The sequence below is a fragment of the Eschrichtius robustus genome, chromosome 6 (assembly GCF_028021215.1).
Source record: "Eschrichtius robustus isolate mEscRob2 chromosome 6, mEscRob2.pri, whole genome shotgun sequence".
In the NCBI taxonomy this organism is placed as follows: domain Eukaryota; kingdom Metazoa; phylum Chordata; class Mammalia; order Artiodactyla; family Eschrichtiidae; genus Eschrichtius; species Eschrichtius robustus.
Window position 1 is genome coordinate 2249497 of NC_090829.1, and position 15240 is coordinate 2264736.

The 15240-nt window shown below is 45.2% G+C and overlaps 1 protein-coding gene across 4 annotated transcripts in view; it reads right to left on the reverse strand.

The window, feature by feature from the left end:
• The window catches only part of RARB (retinoic acid receptor beta), a 682530-nt gene that overhangs the window by 174519 nt on the left and 492771 nt on the right, over positions 1–15240 (reverse strand). Inside the window, exon 1 of one of the 4 annotated variants that reach the window (XM_068547296.1) lies at positions 6871–6956. The exons of 2 other annotated variants lie outside the window; for them this stretch is intronic. Coding sequence is in view for 1 of the 2 variants with exons in the window: in XM_068547292.1 (XP_068403393.1) it covers positions 6177–6333 (157 nt within the window). In the remaining variant the exon portion in view is untranslated. Of the gene's footprint in view, positions 1–6176; positions 6554–6870; positions 6957–15240 lie in introns of those variants that run through there. One more of the 4 variants, XM_068547292.1, reaches the window with a different exon arrangement.

Consider the following 15240-nt stretch of genomic DNA (forward strand, 5'->3'; position numbering starts at 1 on the left):
TTTCAGGTTAGCTGATACACTCATCTTATCTGGTCTTATCTGCATCATTTCTACCACAGTATTTTGAATTTAGCTATTTTTTTTTTCCTGATTTGATAACATTTAATCAGTGGCGAACAGTAATTGATCAATATCAACAACAAAAACAAACATTTCACTATATCTGAGTCGAATCAGGAGAATAACTCCTTATTCAATACTCAAACTTAAAAAAAACAAAACAAAGAGCAATCTTTAAGAGTAGACTGTGAAGCCATGAACTTGAAAAAATAAAATAGGACCCTTTCATTAGAATTTCTCCTTCTCCAGACCTCAAATTGGTGACACTTGTAAAAGCAAGAAATAGTAAAAAAAAAAAAAATTTTTTTTAATCTGAGTTTAAGAGAAAAGGAAGAAGGAAAGAGGAAAGGAAAAACTGCCAGGCGGTTTCAGGGCTGGTGACAAATGCAGTGGCTTTCACCTGCTGTCAGATGATGCCAATGGGGTGGGAACGCGGTGTTTAGATAAGTAAACAGGAGTCCCAGGGATTAACTCTGACAATGTGAATTCCGCCCATCTGGTTCTGTGTGGAGAGTCAACAGGGTTCACGGGGGACGATATTTGACTGCCGGATAGACTGTCTTCTGAGACATCAGAGGGAAACTGTTGATGGCTGCGAAACAAAGATCTAGTACATGACAACCTAAAATTGCAATTATAATCCCAGAATCTGCTTGTATTAAAACCACACCCAAGTCAGTCTTTGTTCCGCTTAGAGAAATTTCCTTTCGGGAATGAGGGACATTGTCACCCACGATCAGCCTTGTTAAAATCAGCTCCCCCCCGCCCCGTCCCAGTTCGCTTCATCAGCTGCCGGGGAGCCTGTGCTCTGAGAGAGGAAACGCTCAGCAAGGCTGGGTCACCTCCTGACGTCAGTTCCTGTTATCCTGCCTTATCGTGCTGGGGACCAGGAGTCTTATCTTACTGAATGGCCCCCCTTTCAGCTCCCCATCCTGCAAGGCCAGAGAAAAAGCAAGTCAGCGGTTCCACTGCCTGTCTGAATTCCCATCTAAGAAGCTCTGAAAGCTCCAGATAAATAATAGAATACTTGCAGGCTCACCCTCTACGGCTGCCTAGGTGGAGAGAACTTTTGCAACTTTATTTTTTATTCATCGGAAGGGGTTTAGGGGCTGGGATGGGACGGGAATCATGCCTCTTAGTGATGAAGCAAGGAGGCGGGAAGGAAAAGAGGAGCATTCAGGGCGACATGTTGAGTGATTAGATTGTGTTATTAGATCTTACAGATGGGCAGGTTATCTCATCTCCTATTTAACAAGAGGTGCTTGGGCCAAGCCACTTACAGACAGGATACTGATAAATCTGACACTGGAGTTAACTCTCCTCTCTCCATCACCTCCAACTCCAACTTTTTACGAAGAAGCTGGCCAAGAACTGATACAGATTTGTTCATAGTGATTCAACGTATAATTCCACCCCTCCCCCACTCCCAACACACACACACACACACACACACACACACACACACACACACACACACGCTGGCATCAGAGCCACGGTCATAATACTTAAATCCATATTGCAAGGGATGCCTTCTATTTACAGATCTACATTTTGCCACAAAAGGAATTCGTGTTCAGAAGAATGACCCAGAAGCACAAGGCGATCTTCAGTCATAACAGAAAAATTAAGCTGTGAGTGCTCCAGTTATACCGACCATCAAGTCCAAACAAAGGTTTTCTGTGCCACTCCTGGGTGCAAGGGGCAACCCTAGGAGATGTCATAATATTGAAATATCTGGCATATTTAAATGGCTTATGTGGGAGTTGTGGCAGTGTATTTGAAAGTGGGTTATTCTAGAAAATCTGAGATGTATGATTGCCATAACTACCCTGTAATTTGAAAGGCAAGATTCTACATTAATATCTTTTAGAAAGGTTTTTAGCCCAGATTTTTCTGATAAACCTTCATCAAAAAACTCCCATTTCCGAAATAATCTAGTTAATTGATAGTTAACTGAATTTATATTAGAACATTTAAAGTATAAAAATGTCATTTAGGGAGAAATTTATTGGCACTTACATGTAACTCAAACTCTATAGAAGATTCTTTTTAAGATGTTCTAAAATGAACAGTGCATTCACTGTTTCGTAAGTCCTGTTCGACTCGAAGAGTTTTCTATTTTGCAACACGGTTTTACGTCTTCATCTTCCTCGCAGAGAGAACTTTCTAGTTAAAAAATTCCCAGCCTTTAAAAAAATTTTTTTCGATTTTAAGGATTCTAAATTCCTTGACAGCAGAATTTATAATCTTCATCATTTATCATGTATTTCCCTTCTGAGATTATCTATGCATTACATTTCACAAGAATGTAGAAAGGAAAAAACGGTAAGGTTTTCTTTCTTTTTTTAGCCATCTCTGGGGCTTAACATGTTGAAGGGAAATTATAAGCACCTGATATCCAGAAGAACTTTCTTTTGTGCTTTAAAGCAAAGTTCGTGACAATACCGACTGGTTGTATATGGTCAGAGCCAGGCTTCCAAAAATGAGAAGAAAACTTCTGGTTCAGGTCAGTGAACCTATCAGAAATTGCGCTGCTGGTCATTTATCTACTAAGAGAAGAAAGGCCTAGTTCCGATGCGAGGGGTTTGCATTTGGGCTGGGAAATCAAATGCTACCAAGAGTTTCCACATCCATTCCACAGCCTAAGCTTAAGGGACACATGACTACCTCTCCTAGCATTCTGATCTATTTTTTTGAGAGTCTATCCTTTTCTGGTGATAAAATTTAAACTTCTGCATTTTTTCTTGTAAGTTGCACATCAGTGCTTCCCTACCCAAAGTGCTGAGTTACCTGGATACCGAAAAAATTTTAGTAATTCTTTTTTCCTACAGGGAAGGAAAACTTTGTGAATCTTCCACTTGTTTTCAAACGGCCCTATCCTGCACTCCCTGAGATTTAAGTAGACTTCCCTTTTCTTTTCTTCTTTCTGATGGTGTTAGTTACCACTGTCATGTGGCCAAGAAGCAGAAAATTATGTCCTACTTTAGAAAAACAATTGAGCCTTTTCACTGAAATATTTATTCAAAACCCCATTCAGTTCATACGGTGGCTGTCAGCCTTTATTTAGTCTCTCTTTCAGAGGGTATCTTTGATTTTGCCACTTTGACCCCAATTTATATCTCACTAGGAGAGGATTTAGATACTGTTTAATACTTAAAATTCAGGTCCCAGCGCTTAGGAAAGGAGACGTCTTTCCTTCCTAAATCATAACATCGATACTGTTTGTTTTTAAAAACAGATTATTTCTCCTCATTAGAAAAGAAAATCTGTTTTTCCTTTTTTCTTTTGATGTGTTATGCGCAGGGAGAAGACAGGGAAAAGGGCCAAGAAGTTGTCACACTCATGATTTCACCGAAAGCAACTACTATATTTAGACCACAAATATTAGGCTTTATCTTATGCCCACTGACCAATTAATGCTGAAAAACATCTGGAGCAGCCTAAACCCAAGGTAATCCACGAGGCACCTGAACAGAGACTTAGTGACTCTGACACCTCCAGGGGCCGTCTTAAATCATATTATTTACCCCATGTTCCCTTAGTAACTCGCTACTCCTGACTTCGAATTTTTAGAGGCAATTCACAGGCCCTACTCCAACCGACAGCTGGTTGGCGTATCATTTTTCTGCCTTAAAATTAAAAGGGAAAATAAAGAGAATATTCTAACACCTTTCAAAGAATGCTTCTGGTGTGTTGTACATTCAAAGGGTTTACTCCAATTCCTACACACACACACAGACACACACACACACCATAAAAAAATAAGTAGGATCTCAAAGCAGAAAATAGTTTTGGTTAGAATTTAGTACTATTTTTTCCCTTCTGGCCCACTGCTTCCTCTGTGTTAAGAGCACAAACAGATCTGCTTCTTGTCAAAACAGTCATTGAGTAAAATGGAAAAGGTTGCGGTTTTTATGTTTGTACTTATACAAACAGGGCCCTAATATGCTTTAACTTCAAAAGCCCTAACTGGCTGTGCCACCCTGAGCCAAACACCCCGCGTGGCAGAGCTGTGTCAGAACTTTTATTTATGCTTAAAAACTTAAACCACTTGAACAGCTAAACTGACCTGTCCTAAAGCGGTTTGAGCGACTCTGCAGGGGCCTAAGCGATATTTACACTCTATTCATTTAACCTGGAGTCCGGGGGTGGGATCCAAACCCTTGTGAAATTGACCACAGTGAGCACTAATTGCCCTGCTTACAAAAATAAGACACTGAAATTTCTGAAATCCCTTTGTCATTTGCCTTTATTTACTTTGTCTAATGCAAGCTTCTTTGATTAGCTGAACTTTGCTGTTATCAACACTTCTTGCTTATCGGCTGGCCCTAGGTGAATGACACATTCACCACTAGCCTCTCCCCAGATAAGGCAAATCCCTTGTTTAGCTTGTTCAAGAACAAACAAAGTTCCCCCCCAAACTCCTGCAACTTAATAGGCACTTTTGGAGAGTTAATTACAAAAGGAAGAATGTCTACTTGTAAAACCTCTACTAGGTCTAATAGCTTGACGCCAGGGTCCTGAGCATTCTTTTTTTCCTTTGTTAAAAAACGTTTCATTAAAACTTTCTCTCACAAGAAGAAGTTTGAGGGAGCCCTAGTTCCCCGAGATTCCAAATGAAATTGTTCATACTGTTTTAATTGCTACAGAGAGGAGGGGGGTAGGGTCTAAAAGATCTGTTAGTGGGTTGGAAAATTATTTTGTAACAGTTTCTTTGAGCTCTCCAGAAAGAAAAATAGGCAGCAGGAAAGAAAAAGCATTTGAGGAGCAGCTGAAAATGAGGACGCCTTCTGAAAATGATATTCTTTTTACCCTGGTTATGGCTCTACGAAATACTAAGTCAGACAGCTAGACTGTTGGCATCAGATGGTTATTGACTTTTCAGCTACAAACCTGTTGATTTCCTGGACCCCTGAAGCAAGTCTTTATTCTTAAGAAAAAGTTTCAGAAGAGGGTGATTTAAATCTTGTCATTGTCCCCTCTCTCTCTCCTTTTTCTTCCCTCTCTTTAGATAAGCCATCATGTTATTAGGAAAACTCAATTTCTTCCAGTTAAACTTTGACCTCTTTGAAAACAAAGATTTAAAATGTCATTTTCAGGCTAATGCTCCAATGAATTGTCAAATAAAGTACTAAAAACATTTTGATAGATAGCCGAGCCATTTATCTAAATCACTGTCAGGGCAGCGATGCGTCCAGCAGGCTCCCACTGCAGCCACCCGAAGGTGGGATTTTCTGGGACTGCTGGTCATTTCTCAAGCCTGCAGCCAGGCTACTGTTGACCAGTGCGTGCCTCGGCACCCTCTCAGAATCAGATAACCAAATAGTCAATATTTTTCTAAAAAACTGGGCTACCCCACTTATGTTTCCTTTCCTTTAACGGACGTCCAGGTTCCCGGCTGAATTGCAAGATATGGAAATAATGGATGGCTCAGCCCAAGGGGTGTTCATTGCCAGTAGTTTTCTAGCAAAACAGCAACTTCTTAGAGCAACAAAGTGACTCGGAAAGGTGGCAGCAGGGTCAATGCTAAGAAATATTGCCTTTCCTCCGCAAGGAAAACATTGGCGGCGGCGGCAGCTTTAACTGGTGGTTTATGAACTTCAGGAGCAGCAGCAACTTTAATTAGGCTAAATTCCTTGCAAGGAAGATGTCATATTTTAATTACTTTGGACTGTTGAAACACACAAGGGGGGATATACATATAACTAAGTAGCTAATCCAAAGAACAGCAAAGTTCAATTCCCCTCTGCACGTATCTTAGTACAAACTGTACAAACGTTGTCAAATTGCCTCACTTGAAGAATGTTTCAAAGTCCTGTGGTCACTCTACTTTTCCCCCCCTCCACGCACATTTTCTAAGACTGTTTTCAAGGGACTGTAGGGTCGGTAAGGAGAGAAGCAGGGGTCAGCAGGGGTTGTCTGGGAAGAAAACATCTAACAGGAAATTTTCAGCAGAGGGAATCAATATGCACACCAGCACAGCACACCCTTTCAGCATTAAGTCATTAAATCCTTTGTCTGGCTACCAGTGCAATTTGTTTCCAATGTCTTCATTGCATGCAAGCGAGACAATTCATATTTTTTTCTTGGTAGAAGAAGGGAAAAAATAAACCTACATTGCGCAGTGTGCCGATGCTGCCATTCGGTTTGGGTCAATCCACTGAAGCATGCTTTGAGAGCTTTCTCCTGGAGCATGCAGGAAGACGGGCTCGCAGTGTAGAAATCCAGGATTTGCCCAGGACTCACTGACAGGACATCCATACAGTCAAACATGATCTCCCCTGCACCGAATGTCTGCAAAAGTGCTTATCCTCTAGGTGTGGAGGCAAATGGCATAGAAAAGTCCACCCAACTCCATCAAACTCTGCCCCCTTTTTGGCACGTAGGCTGTTGGTCTTTTTCCCAGCCTCGAATCATGAATTATGACAGACAAGCCAGCTAAAAGCCTGTAATTGATCCAAATGATCATTTACCATTTTCCAGGCTTGCTCGGCCAATCCAGCCGGGGCGGGGGGTTCCCAGAAAGAGCCCAAGTTCTCCTTCTAGGCAGACGCCTGCAAAAAGCCTTCGGAATGCGGTGCGGATCCTACCCGGACGGTGCCCAGACCAGCCCTGCCCGGCTCGCGCGCGTCCTCGGCATCCCCGTCCTCAGGCGGCTCACGCGGGGACTCTGATCCCCCCTTTGGCAAAGAATAGACCCTCCTGCCTCTGAACAGCTCACTTCCTACTACTTCTGTCACACAGAATGAAAGATTGAATTGCCTAATATATGCGAGTGAACTTTCGGTGAACCCTTCCCGGGCTGCTAACCTTCAAATGACCCAGCGAGTCTGACATCACCAGCTCCCAGGATTCTCACAGAGCCGAGCACTCCCAGCAGCCCCGCCGCGCGGGCGGCCCGCGGCCCGGGCGCGCGCACCTCCCGCCCCGCGTCTCCGCTCCGAGCGCGCGGGGCCCGGGGCGCCCGGAGCCACAGGGAGGAGGAGCGCGCGCGGTCCGGAGCCGCCGGGAGGAGCGCGCGGGGCCGGGACGCCGCTCGCCAGCTCCCGCCCTTTGCGCCCCAGTTCGCGGGGCTTCGCTCGGCCGCGCGCCCCCCTCGCCCGCCCCCGACCCAGCCTTTACATTCCTCCGTGCGCCTGTCTGTCTGTTAAATGCCTTGTAACGTGTGTGTTTTTCCACTCCTGCAAAAGCACAGCAAGCCGTAAACCGGAGCACGGAGAAGAGCCGCCCCTGGGGAAACCTGGGGTCCAGAAACTTTCCATTTGATAGTCTTTTTCTGTCTGTCCCTCTTGCAGGCCGAAGGGACTGCGTTGGCTCGGGAGTTAAAAAAAAAAAAAAAAAAAAAATCCAGCTTTTTGGATTCATTTACTTCTTAAAATTCTCCCAAGTCTACACGCAGCCTACGAAGGAGTCGAGAATTATCGGTAGTTCCTCCTGCCTCAGACACACACAGACAATCACACAGATATGCAGGACCTCATAATATAACACAGCTGTCAACAGTGTGGATGTGGAAGTCAAACTGAACTAGATTCCAACCCACTGAGCAGCTATGGGATCTGGGACAAGTACCTAACCTCCCCGAGCCTCAGCTTCCTCATCTGAAAAATGGGAGCATGCTACTGGCCACCTCAACGGATTGCTGTGAGGACAAAAAGAAACAGTGCTTGCATGGCACTCAGCACACACCCTAGACCAGTTAGCTGTGACTCATCCTCTTATTTTTAACAGGGGAAACAGAAGCCCAGGGAGGCTGAGAGCTGCTTGAGGTCCCACAGCCAGAATCATGGCTAGAACCCAGCTCCCTGGAATCCCAGCCCAACGTGGAAATTACTTTCCTGTTGCGGACGAGCGCGGATGAGCCCTCTCATCACATCCCCACCCCACCCCCACATAACACACACAGATTTTGAGAACTGGTTAAGTGCGAAAGTTCTGTATTTCCAAGGGCCACTTTTCACCCATACTAGCCCCTGCTCAAACTTGGCTATTTATTAGAAGACAGTAACTTCAAGGAAAAGGGACTAATTTTTTGTACCTCTCACACTGAAGCTTTTCAGCCATCCCTGAGAAGGACAGATGCAGAGTTTACAAATCAACCCAGGCAGAAAGCTGTGAACGGGACAGCCAATCCACCCTGCAGCCATTTTGCACCACTTGCTTAAAGGATGCAACGTACATCAAAGAAAGGAAGCTCCGGGGGAGGGATTAAAACACGTTAAGTCCTCCACTGCCCCTCCACCGTTGACTAATAATTCTCCCACAAAGCAGGGAGGGCGAGTGGGCGGGCAGGGGGGGACGGCTTCCTTGCCTCTCGCAGGGAAGCGCGCACTGCAGTCTCCGTTCTGTGAATGTGCTGGAATGTGCCCTGGCATCCAAGCCTTCTAAAAGCCTGTCGGGCACTCGCCCCGTGCTGCTCGGCTAGCAGAGTTGCTAAGTGGCACTCATGGTGTAACATGAAAAGTATGCATGGCACACACTTACCAAGTCAAAGACTCTTTCAGGAAGGTGTAGGCAAACAATTTTCAGCCCAGCAAGCTCAGTTCTTGCGATTGCCAAGTCCAGGGCGATAAAGGGGTAAGCTTTTGCTGAAACTATGTGTTTGTTATTCTCTCTCTCTCTCTCTTTTATATGGTCATCATTTTGTAACAGAGCTTTATTATAAGAAATCCTTTAACTACAAAGAAAACACACATTTTAAACCAGGAGCGCAGAGGAATTTACAAAACATTTAACACTCTGTCATTAAGATAGTTGTAAAGATACACAAAGCACCACATTGTGTGCCAATTGCTGCGTGGTCCATGGGACTTATAGCTCCAAATGCTTATTTAAGGTCCTTAGAGTGCCTTGGAAACTGGGCTCGTTTTGTACGGGATCATGGAGGTGGGTGAAAAGTTCTTTGAGGAGGGAGAGGAGGGAGCTGTATTTAAGGTACAGCAGGAGGAACTAAGAGATGAGAAACATGGCACCGTGGCCAGGTGTGTGTGTACGGGTTACCCATGGCACTTTCTTGCTCACTCAGCATCTTTCCAAAGGGTAGGGTGCACTGGTCACAAGGAAGTGAACATGCGGATGGGGTCCCCCAAATTCTGTTTACTCTCAGTTCTTAAGCTAGAGTTATCAGCCTCATCTAGGAAGGGAGACAACGGCTCCCAAATTTCTTTCCTCAATACTCTGTCACGGCACAAAAACAATAACAGAGAGGTGTGTGTGTGTGTGTGTGTCTGTGTCTCTTTGTGTGGTAGGGGTTCAGAGATTGGTGTTTTCTTTCTTTGCACAAGAAAATTTTACATTTCTATTCACCTAGGAACACAGTTCTCTTAACTGTAGAGAAATAAACTTGAGCCTTGAAATGAAGGATCAGGGCTTAAATCCTTGTGAGTGGAACATTATGGGTGTTTTACGGTGCGACAGTATTCACTAGTCAGTTCATCATTTCTCATCATGAATCGATTACGTGGATAGCAACTATTAGGGTTATTATTTAATCCAAGTGTTAACTTACAAAGCAGCCCCCAAATTTAGCCACACGTTTCTTATTTCTTCGTCAGTAAATCTAATCCTTATACTTCTTGAAAACCTGATTCTTCTTCTACCTTCTTCATCTTAAAAAAAGATAAGGGAAAGATACACAAATAAGCTCCAGTTCCTTAATACATATCCATGCACCATAAAGATTAATGAACAGGTAGAAGGTGAAAAATGGCCTAGTTAATTTGTGGATAATGAAGTTTAAATTATCGACACCTATTTTAAACATTAATTAAACAATTTGGAAGAACCGTTGCCCAAATATCCTCTTAGTAAGGCATAAAATAACATTCTGATATGTCATTGCCCCTGTTTTCTTTATGCTTGATCAATGATAAAAGGAACTCTAATAAAAGTATTTCCAATCACAAACAAACAAAACAGCAAAAGTTTGAGCCCCAAATTCATTTTGTTTCAGAGTAACTGTGTATTTGTCAGTGTGACACAGCACATTTGAAACCCATAATCATAAAACAAAAATCTATAGCCAGGGTTCAGGGTCTACATCTGTTTCTCTGGTTTCTGTACAGCAATTACCCACTGGACAATCCAGAAAGAAACACCATGAATCATGCTCTGCAGACACGTTTCAACTGGAGAGTTTGGTGAAGAAAGAGCAGGCGTCTCTGTGCACCAGCACTGCAGCCGGCCGTGTTCAAAACTGGTCACATGCCTCGTGATGTCTAAATAAAAAGATTCTCACAGGCGCTGACATCCACCCCAGGCACAAGTCACGCAAAGTGCTGGCCACACGGAGGTGGGGCGGAGAGCGGCGGACACGGATCGTATTTTAAGAAGACACACCTGTCTCTTTCCTGGTTTTGTTTTCGTTTATTTTTATTTATTTACTTTTACTTTTTTTTTTTTTTTTTTTTACCGTTAGCCTCATGTAAACCCCTCTTGCCACACTTCTGCGGAAAAAGCAACCGGCAGCACTGAGGGACCGTGGGTTTCAGCAGGGCAGCCCGGACGGGGGGTGTGCGGCCGGCACAGGGCAAGTGCTGAGCTGGTCCGGGGGCTTCTGCACCCCTGGCTCAGCCGCTTCCTGCGCTGGGAGCTGGGGAGGTCCTCACACTGATCCACAGCAGAAAGCGCCCTGGCCTGTCAGTCTTAACACCGGCTCCTGGGCCGGGACTGGTGGTGTCCGTGATTCTCAGGCCCACAGGCAGCAAGCTGCATCCCAGACGTGAGCCCGCATCCCCGCAGACGCCGGGGCTTCTCAGAGCCCAGGAGACACGTGTTCTTCCTCAGAAACGTCTCTCCACCTCCAGGGCTGGCCGCTGCGTCCTTCCTTCCCTTGGCTCCGTCTTCTGTAGCTTCCTGCTTTTCCCAGTTTCCTGGACGAAGTTTTCCCACCCGTTACTTGTGGACAATGTCCCCAGGACGGGGCCACCGCCCCCCTCCCGTTCCAGACCCGAGTGGCCTCCTGGGCGCTTCCCCGCGTTTGCTGTGCGTGGCTCCTGCCCCCGGGTTCCTGCCGGTCCCACCTGGAGACCAAACTCCTGCCTCCCCCGACCCCCCCCCCCCACCTCGAGCCCCGCAGTGCCAGCAACGGGCTCCAGTGGGTCCTCAGCCCCCCAGCCACCCCTGTTGGCACCGGCTCGTGTGCGGGAGCTGGGGAGGCCTACCTGTGGCTATTTCCTCTTGTTTATTTTTTCCCTGTTTTAATTTAGATTTTTTTAAAAGTAGTGCATGTTCATAAACAATCAGAGTCCAGGAGATTAAAAAGTGAAAAAGTAATGTGTAAACTCTCCATGTGTTCACTCCTCAAATGCCGAGCCCTGTGCCAGGTGCCGGGCATATATCTCTGTATCTTCTGGGGGGATTGTTTGTTGCTTTTATACAAATGTAATCAAATAATGCATACTGTTCTGCGACATTTTTCTATTTAGTAATAAATAGTACATACAGAACTATCTCATTAAAAAACAACAATAAATAGCTCAATTAAAAAAAAAACAGGATAGTGGAGAAAGATGGCGGAAGAGTAAGACGCGGAGATCACCTTCCTTCCCACAGATACATTAGAAATACATCTACATGTGGAACTGCTGCTATAGAACACCTACTGAACGCTGGCAGAAGACCTCAGACCTCCCAGAAGGCAAGAAACTCCCCACGTACCTGGGTAGGGCAAAAGAAAAAAGAAAAAACGGAGACAAAGAATAGGGACGGGGCCTGCACCAGTGGGAGGGAGCCGTGAAGGAGGAAAGGTGTCCACACACTAGGAGCCCCTTCGCGGGCGGAGACTGCGGGTGGCGGAGGGGGGAGCTTCGGAGCCGCGGAGGAGAGCGCAGCCACAGGGGTGCGGAGGGCAAAGTGGAGAGATTCCCGCACAGAGGATCGGTGCCGAGCAGCACTCACCAGCCCGAGAGGCTCGTCGGCTCCCCCGCCGGGGGGGGGGGGGGGGGCGGGGCTGGGAGCTGAGGCTCGGGCTGCGGTCGGATCGCAGGGAGAGGACTGGGGTTGGCGGCGTGAACACAGCCTGAAGGGGCTAGTGCGCCACGGCGAGCCGGGAGGAGTCCGGGAAAAGGTCTGGAACTGCCAAAGAGGCAAGAGACTTTTTCTTGCCTCTTTGTTTCGCAGCGCGAGGAGAGGGGATTCAGAGCGCCGCCTAAACGAGCTCCAGAGATGGGCGCGAGCTGCGGCTATCAGCGCGGAACCCAGAGACGGGCATGAGACGCTAAGGCTGCTGCTGCCACCACCAAGAAGCCTGTGTGCAAGCACAGGTCACTCTCCACACCTGCCCTCCCGGGAGCCAGTGCAGCCCGCCACGGCCAGGGTCACGTGATCCAGGGACAACTTCCCCGGGAGAACGCACGGCGCGCCACGGGCTGGTGCAATGTCATGCCGGCCTCTGCCGCCGCAGGCTCGCCCCACATCCGTACCCCTCCCTCCCCCCAGCCTGAGGGAGCCAGAGCCCCCAAAACAGCTGCTCCTTCAACCCTGTCCTGTGTGAGTGAAGAACAGACGCCCTCAGGCGACCTACACGCAGAGGCGGGTCCAAATCCAAAGCTGAACCCCGGAGCTCTGCAAACAAAGAAGAGAAAGGGAAATCTCTCCCAGCAGCCTCAGAAGCAGCGGATTAAAGCTCCACAAACAACTTGATGTACCTGCATCTGTGGAATACCTGAATAGACAACGAATCATCCCAAATTGAGCAGGTGGACTTTGGGAGCAAAGATATATTATTTTTTCCCCTTTTTCTCTTATTGCGAGTGTGTACGTGTATGCTTCTGTAGGTGATACTGTCTGTATAGCTTTGCTTTCACCATTTGTCCTAGGGTTCTGTCTGTCCGTTTTTTTTTTTTTTACTTTAAAAAAACTTCTTTCTTAATAAATATTTTTTATTTTAATAACTTTATTTTATTTTATCCTCTTTCTTTCTTTCTTTCTATTTTTTTCTCCCTTTTATTCTGAGCCGTGTGGATGACAGGCTCTTGGTACCCCAGCCAGGCATCAGGGCTGTGCCTCTGAGGTGGGAGAGCCAACTTCAGGACACTGGTCCACAAGAGACCTCCCAGCTCCATGTAATACCAAAGGGCGAAAATCTCCCAGAGATCTCCATCTCAACGCCAAGACCCAGCTTCACTCAACGACCAGCAAGCTACAATGCTGCACACCCTATGCCAAACAACTAGCAAGACAGGAACACAGCCCCATCCATTAGCAGAGAGGCTGCCTAAAAACATAATAAGGCCACAGACACCCCAAAACACACCACCAAACGTGGACGTGCCCACCAGAAAGACAAGATCCAGCCTCATCCACCAGAACACAGGCACTAGTCCCCTCCACCAGGAAGCCTACACAACCCACTGAACCAACCTTAGCCACTGGGGACAGACACCAAAAACAACGGGAACTACGAACCTGCAGCCTGTGAAAATGAGACCCCAAACACAGTAAGTTAAGCAAAATGAGAAGACAGAAAAACACACAAGCAGATGAAGGAGCAAGGCAAAAACCCACCAGACCTAACAAATGAAGAGGAAATAGGCAGTCTACCTGAAAAAGAATTCAGAGTAATGATACTAAAGATGATCCAAAATCTTGGAAATAGAATAGACAAAATACAAGAAACATTTAACAAGGACCTAGAAGAACTAAAGAGCAAACAAACAATGATGAACAACACAATAAATGAAATTTAAAACTCTCTAGAAGGGATCAATAGCAGAATAACTGAGGCAGAAGAACGGATAAGTGACCTGGAAGATAAAATAGTGGAAATAACTACTGCAGAACAGAATAAAGAAAAAAAGAATGAAAAGAATTAAGGACAGTCTCAGAGACCTCTGGGACAACATTAAACGCACCAACATTCGAATTAATAGGGGTCCCAGAAGAGAAGAGAAAAAGAAAGGGACTGAGAAAATACTTGAAGAGATTATAGTTGAAAACTTCCCTAATATGGGAAAGGAAATAGTTAATCAAGTCCTGGAAGCACAGAGAGTCCCATACAGGATAAATCCAAGGAGAAACACGCCAAGACACATATTAATCAAACTATCAAAAATTAAACATAAAGAAAACATATTAAAAGCAGCAAGGGAAAAACAACAAATAACACACAAGGGAATCCCCATAAGGTTAACCGCTGATCTTTCAGCAGAAACTCTGCAAGCCAGAAGGGAGTGGCAGGACATATTTAAAGTGATGAAGGAGAAAAACCTACGACCAAGATTACTCTACCCAGCAAGGATCTCATTCAGATTTGATGGAGAAATTAAAACCTTTACAGACAAGCAAAAGCTGAGAGAGTTCAGCACCACCAAACCAGCTTTACAACAAATGCTAAAGGAACTTCTCTAGGCAAGAAACACCAGAGAAGGAAAAGACCTACAATAACAAACCCAAAACAATTAAGAAAATGGGAATCGGAACATACATGTGGATAATTACCTTAAATGTAAATGGACTAAATGCTCCCACCAAAAGACGCAGACTCGCTGAATGGATACAAAAACAAGACCCGTATATATGCTGTCTACGAGACCCACTTCAGACCTGGTGATACATACAGACTGCAAGTGAGGGGATGGAAAAAGATATTCCATGCAAATGGAAATCAAAAGAAAGCTGGAGTAGCAATTCTCATATCAGACAAAATAGACTTTAAAATAAAGACTATTACAAGAGACAAAGAAGGACACTACATAATGATCAAGGGATCAATCCAAGAAGAAGATATAACAATTGTAAATATTTATGCACCCAACATAGGAGCACCTCAATACATAAGGCAAATACTAACAGCCATAAAAGGGGAAATCGACAGCAACACAATCATGGTAGGGGACTTTAACACCCCACTTTCACCAATGGACAGATCATCCAAAATGAAAATAAATAAGGAAACACAAGCTTTAAATGATACATTAAACAAGATGGACTTAATTGATACTAATAGGACACTCCATCCAAAGCCAAGAGAATACACTTTCTTCTTAAGTGCTCATGGAACATTCTCCAGGATAGATCATATCTTGGGTCACAAATCAAGCCTTGGTAAATTTAAGAAAATTGAAATCGTATCAAGTATCTTTTCCGACCACAACGCTATGAGACTAGATATCAATTACAGGAAAAGATCTGTAAAAAATACAAACACATGGAGGCTAAACAATACACTACTTAATAACC